This window comes from Ischnura elegans, chromosome 1, assembly GCF_921293095.1.
Source record: "Ischnura elegans chromosome 1, ioIscEleg1.1, whole genome shotgun sequence".
Lineage (NCBI taxonomy): Eukaryota > Metazoa > Arthropoda > Insecta > Odonata > Coenagrionidae > Ischnura > Ischnura elegans.
This window is the reverse complement of record NC_060246.1, coordinates 157,434,021-157,441,403: the sequence shown is the minus strand read 5'-3', so window position 1 is coordinate 157,441,403 and position 7,383 is coordinate 157,434,021. Positions and strand designations below refer to the sequence as shown.

At 53.4% G+C, this 7,383-nt stretch overlaps 2 protein-coding genes across 2 annotated transcripts; both read left to right on the top strand.

Annotated features, from left to right (window-relative positions):
• Positions 1–966, top strand: LOC124170474. Its single transcript, XM_046549240.1, has 2 exons — positions 1–144; positions 211–966. The coding sequence occupies exons 1-2, from the start codon at positions 1–3 to the stop codon at positions 964–966; spliced, it is 900 nt and encodes a 299-aa protein (XP_046405196.1).
• Positions 967–6,164: 5,198 nt separating this feature from the next.
• LOC124170384 (synapsin-1-like) lies at positions 6,165–7,058 on the top strand. Its single transcript, XM_046549137.1, has one exon. It carries the CDS (start codon positions 6,165–6,167, stop codon positions 7,056–7,058), a length of 894 nt encoding a protein of 297 aa, XP_046405093.1.
• The last annotated feature ends 325 nt before the right edge of the window (positions 7,059–7,383 follow it).

Genomic DNA, 7,383 nt, shown 5'->3' with positions numbered 1-7,383 from the left:
ATGGCCTGGGGACGCTTGCGCGAAGTGGTCAAGTGGAAGATGAAGAGGATGCCGTCCACGGCCGACCTGATGGCTTACTTCAGTGGCAACACTGAGGCGCCATTCGGGTCTGTGAGCGGTGACTTTTCATCCCTCTTCACCCAGGTGCGCTCCGTATCGCGTCGCCTGAGAGACCGGATCGCCTTGAGCTGGTGGTGGTCGGACATCTAGAACGAGCCGCAGATCGTCCTTGGAGGTGGAAAGGCCGCTTCAAGCGTCGTGGTGCCACCCCGAGCGATCGGGGTTCTCGCCAAGACACTGAAGAACCGGGTCCAGGAAGCTTACCTGGCTCGCCTGGTAGCGAAACCGGACCAAGGCAAGGTCTTCTCTGCTTCCTCGGTCGCAACTGCCTCCAGTCACTTCCTGGTGGGAGGGAGATACACCAGGTTTTGTGACTGGAGATTTTTCCATCGTGCTCGCCTCGATGTCCTGCCGCTGAACGCTTGCAGGCGATACGATCCCTCAGGAGACAGGAGATCCCGGCGTTGCGGCTACGGGGATGAGACCCTCCCCCACGTCCTCAACCATTGCACCCGACATTCCCTGACATGGAGACGAAGGCATGATAGCGTGCTTACCCGGCTGACAAACGCTATCATGGAACGCAAGGAACGGTCAGATGAGGTGAGGATAAATAGGACTGTCCCTGAAGTAAATTCAGACTTACGACCTGACATTCTTATTACAGATAAGAATACCATGACTGCCCGGATGATCGACGTGACCATCCCGTTCGACAACCGGAGATCAGCGCTCCAGGAGGCCCGGCGACTGAAGGAGAAGTACGCCGGGCTGGTAGCAGACCTCGCCGTCCTGGGGTACAGCGCATCGGTTGAGGGTTTCGTCGTGGGAAGCCTGGCTCTTGGGACCCAGAGAACGACCGTGTTCTCAGGGGCCTGGGCATTCCGCGACGCTACGCCTTCCTGATGTAGAAGCTGATGGTCTCCGATGTCATCAGGTGGTCACGTGACCTCTACGTGGAGCACATCACCGGGCATCGACAGTATGAGGACGGAATCGGCGGCGATGGATGAGTGCGGTGCGGTGCAGTGCAGTGAAGCCCTTCCCTTTCACCTTCTTCACAATAATAAATCTTTTTTTCCTTTCCTTTCCCCAACCACCCCACCCCCCACCCATATATGTGTAAAAATGAAAAACATTTGTTTGCCGTATGGCTAGAGGCGATGACGGAATATATCACTTATGAGCCCCTGGCCCACTTTGGACCAGGGGACTATGTATAATTTTTATTATGTAAAATATATCTCTTTTTGAAAAGGCCCCCTCACTAGGAGGGGGTACTTAATGTATAATAAATGCCCCCCAAAAGCAATGGGAGGGCCTTGTCATTTTGAATTTGAATGCATAAAACTTTGTATTTTAAAATATTGAATCAATAAGTGTGTGTGTGCTCTGCCCTGGATTGCCCCGCGACGTGTCTCACTGGCCCCCTCCAGTGGTAAGCGAACCCGAGACCGCCGCTCCCTCTATCCCTCCCCTCATGGCCGACAAGCCGACGCCGCCGCTTGCACAGCGGCCGCATCATCGGAAGGCGAGAGAAAGGGGGTTGTTCGGCCAACGTGACGCTCCTTACGCCCCTCCCGTCTCCCAGTCCCTACTTCCGGTTCTGGATTCCGCCGGGAGCACTACGCGGTCGTACCGCCACCGCGACGATCCCTCTGACTCTTCGCCATCCTTCCCTCTCCCCACGCCCCATCCCCCCTCCCCCGCGACGGACATTCCTGACTCTTGGCGGCAAATGCTGGAGACGGGGTTTGAAACCGTGTCATCGTGGGATCCTCACACCCTCCCAGCAACTCCCACTGCCCCGTGTTACTCCTCCGCCCGCAACTCCCCCCCGAGCTCACGACCCATAATTAGTGACGTGATCAGTGAACCAGCGTGCGCGATGATCAACTCCTACGTTATCGAGGTCGTCCAATACCCGGAAAGTGACGACTCCCCCGTGTTGCCACGCCCCCCTCCCATAGCCCCCGGTCTCGCGGAACGTTCCTTAGGCGTCCGCGCGACTCCCTCCCCGGAGTTTGTGTTCACTGACTCACGGTGCTCCCCTCCCCACCCCACTCATGTGTCTCCCACGCCCTCCTTTACACAGTGCTCCCCGGCGACGATGGACAACCTGGCGTTGCCTCGTACATCTATCCACAGTGCTCGTGTGAGTGACGTGCATGATAGCGCTTGTGACGCCTCGGAGGACGCTGTGCATGCGCGCCGAGGCGTCTCGTTGGACGGCTCGATGTCGCCAACGCGGGAAGTGGAGCTAGGTCTGCCGGAGGACGACATGTTTTCGCCACGGCATGACGATGTGGACGGCCAAGCGTCGCCATCATCACGGTGTTCGGCAGCTTTGCGCTACGTCACGATCGACCGGTGGGCGTGTCGGTCTGTCGGAACACAGACCGACGTTGATCGTGGCACCGAAGCGGTGGAAGTGTGCGTGCCCCCGCGTGTGTGTGCCTGATCCGTGTGTGGACGTCGGGCAGGCGCGAACACCGGATCGGGATATGGGTCGCGAGCTTTCGTGTGCGCCGCCCCTTCTCCCTTACTCCCCCTCCACGCCCCCACGCAACCGAGATGACTACAGCGTCATCTCGGACGAGCCGCTGCCCGAGGATAGGAGGCGCGGCGCTTCGTGGGATCACTACCGCGTTTCGTCGGAGGAGCGGAGGCGGCGCAACCGCAACAAGCGTCGCAATCGGCGGAGGCGGAACGCAGAGGCGTCGCGACGCAGCGGGGGAAGACGCCAGGCCACCAGCGGCATCGCCACTCACCCCTCCCCCATTATCCCAACCCTGACCACGCCCACAAGTGACTTCACGCCACCAATATCCGCCGCGTTTGTGTGACCGCGAGCCGAACCATCGTGTGCGTTACGCCGCCGCGCCGACGCCTTTATTATCCGCAGAGGAGATCGCTCGCTGCGTCTCCTGCTGCGGAGAGACGCCACAGGGGGTTGAGACGCGAGACGCGGCGGCCAGGGAGAGCGGTATAACCCGCCGCGCTTCCGCCGCGGAGATTTCGGTGGCGATTAAGAGAATGTGCCGGCGAGAAGACGCTCCAGACGGCGGAGGAGGGGAGTAATAAACGTCACGCCACCTCCCCAAGTGCGACCGCCGCACAGTGGTCGGAAATCGAAAAACGCCGGATAAAAGTCCGAAATGGCTTTTTTTGAGGTAGACAATTGAAATTTGGCGCAAATACGGGGAAATAGTTGCTGATTTTGAAATAGAAAGTCATTTTTATTAAGTCTCAGCCGTTATGGAGTTACGGAGGCTTAAACATGACGAAATTTCGAAAAACTTGCCATTTATCATTTTTCTTCGAAAATGTAAAACGTTACGCAGATGGTAGAGCAGTGGATGGATTTTCATGAAATTTTAAACATGTTCATCTGTCATTAAAGTTTCTTGCCAGTACTTTGCATAAGTTTCAGACATTTTTGTTGATATTTGTGTGCTGTAATGTATCAAAATGGCGGAAGCTTTTTTCAAGCAAAATTTCACTTAAAGCAGTCATTATCTTTTTTATAAGAAATATGTATGTCGAGATATTTCGTAATAATACTGAGAAAACATATTTAAACGTTTGTCTGCAAAAGGTTTGGGAAAAAGTTTGCGGCCCTGAGAGAAAATTCGAATTTTCGACCGCGCGTCGCGGTCCGGCTCCACGCGGCGGACCCCGGTAATATCGATTGCGTGTGATGGTTGAAGTTGTTTGCACCTAAATTCCTCAAATTTGCCTTTTTCAAGCAAAAAACACTTTTTTGGATTCCCTAAGGTTCTATATCGAAGATATTTTGAAAGCAGTATTGGTCATTAGGTCATAAAATGGCGGACATTTTGTTAGGAAAAAGTTAACATAAAGGAGTCATTATCTCTGGTTTTAGAAAAATGTATATCATGATTTTTTGTCAGGGTATTAAGTAAAAATAATTATAAAGTATTCTGCAAAAATCTGTGGAAAAAGTTTGCGACCCTGAGAAATAATTCCAATTTTCGATCGCGTTTCGCGGCCCGGCTCGGCTCTGCGCGACCTCGAAACTCCGACTCCCCGCACCGACGAATTTCTGAAGACCTTAATCGGTCGCCGTTTCATCGCATTGATTAATAAATTAATAATTTAAGCCATGTATTAATTTACTGCATTTTAGATTGGAATTGGCCTTACTTTTCGGTTTATCATTGTTAATAGCAAATTGAATGCTACTGATTAACCCCTAAAATTCAATTTATCCAATCCATCAATCAGTTCTTTTATGTAATAGTCGCGGGAATGAGTTTCGAGGTCGCGCAGAGCCGAGCCGGGCCGCGAAACGCGATCGAAAATTGGAATTTTTTCTCAGGGTCGCAAACTTTTTCCACAGATTTTTGCAGAATACTTTATAATTATTTTTACTTAATACCCTGACAAAAAATCATGATATACATTTTTCTAAAACCAGAGATAATGACTCCTTTATGTTAACTTTTGCCTAACAAAATGTCCGCCATTTTATGACCTAATGACCAATACTGCTTTCAAAATATCTTCGATATAGAACCTTAGGGAATCCAAAAAAGTGTTTTTTGCTTGAAAAAGGCAAATTTGAGGAATTTAGGTGCAAACAACTTCAACCATCACACGCAATCGATATTACCGGGGTCCGCCGCGTGGAGCCGGACCGCGACGCGCGGTCGAAAATTCGAATTTTCTCTCAGGGCCGCAAACTTTTTCCCAAACCTTTTGCAGACAAACGTTTAAATATGTTTTGTTAGTATTATTGCGAAATATCTCGACATACATATTTCTTATAAAAAAGATAATGACTGCTTTAAGTGAAATTTTGCTTGAAAAAAGCTTCCGCCATTTTGATACATTACAGCACACAAATATCAACAAAAATGTCTGAAACTTATGCAAAGTACTGGCAAGAAACTATAATGACAGATGAACATGTTTAAAATTTCATGAAAATCTATCCACTGCTCTACCATCTGCGTAACTTTTTACATTTTCGAAGAAAAATGATAAATGGCAAGTTTTTCGAAATTTCGTCATGTTTAAGCCTCCGTAACTCCATAACGGCTGAGACTTAATAAAAATGACTTTCTATTTCAAAATCAGCAACTATTTCCCCGTATTTGCGCCAAATTTCAATTGTCTACCTCAAAAAAAGCCATTTCGGACTTTTGTCCGGCGTTTTTCGATTTCCGACCACTGTGCGCCGGTGCAGTGCCCCCCCGTGGAAGTGCCGCCCCCCACTCCCTCATTCCCTCCGCAACCGAACCCTCCCCCAGCGCCCCCCGCGATGCTCCGAGTGGCCTGGCCTCCCCACGCCAGGGGCGTGTATCCGCTGGGGCCATACATGACTCTGACGCCGGTCCATCCAGGGACGGAGGCGCCAGGGTGGACACAGGTGGCCCCAATGCCCTACCCCCTCCACACCCAGGTGCCGCACCCATTCGCCCCGCCCCAGTGTGCCGCGCGGTGGATGATCCCGCACCCCCCGCCCAATAGTGCCGCGCCCTGGACGCACCCATGTCCCCCTCCTTTCCCCGCGTGGTGCGGTCGCTAAATTCGGCCGCGCCGCCCCGACGAACGGGTGCGTTCCGCGTCCGCCCAGATGCGAGAGAAACTGCGTCGCGACTTCAGGACGATCTTCTGAACGCCGTCGCGACGCAGTTCGAAGCGCCGTCTGTGACAGCACCTGCCACTCTCCAGCAACAATCCTGGCTTATTGAGATTGGCCTCGCTGGGGATGGCGCGGACGGCATCTTTCGCGTCGTGCGCTCGATGCGCGACGCGGCGAGGGCGGCAAGCGGGATAACCTCTCCACTCTCCCAGGGTGCAGCGTCTCATCGGCAGAGGAGGCAGGACCCGCAACTCACCGCTGCGGAGCTGCAGGCGCTCTACCGCGAGAAGAAAGGGAAGGCATTCAAGCGAGTCTGCGGCGGCAATGATGCGGACCGTTGCCGCATTCCGCTGCCGCAGGTGAAAGAAAGGGGGAGGGAAGGGAAGGGACGGACAATGTGGTCACCGTGGGAGAAAATGATGGCAATGGACCAGAAGTGGGCGTGAATGAGAGAGTGAATGAGAGCGTGAGTGTGATAAGTGTGGATGAGAGTATGAATGTTGATGCTGGCGATTTATTAGAAATTGTATTGGTTGAAGAACCTGAAGAAAATATGAATGTTTGTATCCTCGAAAATAGTGTAACCACGGTGGCCGAAGGTGCTCCCCCTACGTCGATGGATGAGGAGCCACCACCTCAGCTAAGATCAACGAGGAAAATTCCGGGTCCGGCAGGTGACGACGGTGAGGCGGCGGCGGCGACGACATCAGTCTCCCCACCCGCATCAAGAAGAGCAGGCCGGCGGCCGGCGCGACTCCAACCCCAGCGAGGGACGGCAAGAGAAGGGAGTGCGCCGGCGCAGAGTCCACCGCCAAGAGAGAGCTCCCCACACAACGCGGCCGCCGTAACTGCGAGCCCGCCCCAAATTTTAAATATCCCGGGGCGGGTAAGCGAGGAAAGCGGTCGCGGAGAAGAGCTGGGGACGGAGGAGCAGCCCCGCAGTCCATCAGCGGGGCGCAGCGGCAGCCTGTCCGATGACTGCCATCTGCAGGGAGACGGAGATGGGGCGGGCGAGGATGAGGAGACGACGGATTCAAACAGCCCGCCCACGACAGTGGCTCCACCCCGAAGGCGACGACGTGCGGGGCCGGCGCGAACTAAAAAACTCGCAAACCGGCCCCAGGGAGGAGACGACGAGCGGGGTGGACAGATGCCTACCGACATCAATGGCGCTCCCGTAAGACAGGTGGCAGTGGACTATGACGGGCTGCCAGAGGATCAACGGCGGTGGATCCAGAGGATAGAAGCGGCCTGCAAGGAAGGGTGGGGAGAGTTCGAGGAGGCCGTCGCCGCCTGGTGCAAGAGCATCACGGATAAGAAGCCGGCCCGGAGAGAAGGAGAGAGGGGGGGGAGGAAGAAGAGAGAGTCCCGCGACACCCCCCCCTAGAAGAGGAGGAGGGGGAGCACCCGGATCTGGACGGTAACGGGGAAGGGAATGGCATCGGAATGGGTAATGTACCTGCTCCTCGTGTTTTTAGACCCGATGCAGAATGGCACGAAGTAGTTAAAGAAAAAGCTAGGAAAATACAACAGGTGTTTAGAAATAATAAGAAACGTGCCATAGACCAAGTATTGAAGGGCCCCTCTCCGCATTGCGAAATCGATAAGGAGGTTATTTTTAATTATTTTAATGATACTTTTAATAATGATAATTTTAGAGTCCTTCCCACACCTTTAAATGTGGTAAATATTGATATGCCCAGCCTCCAGGA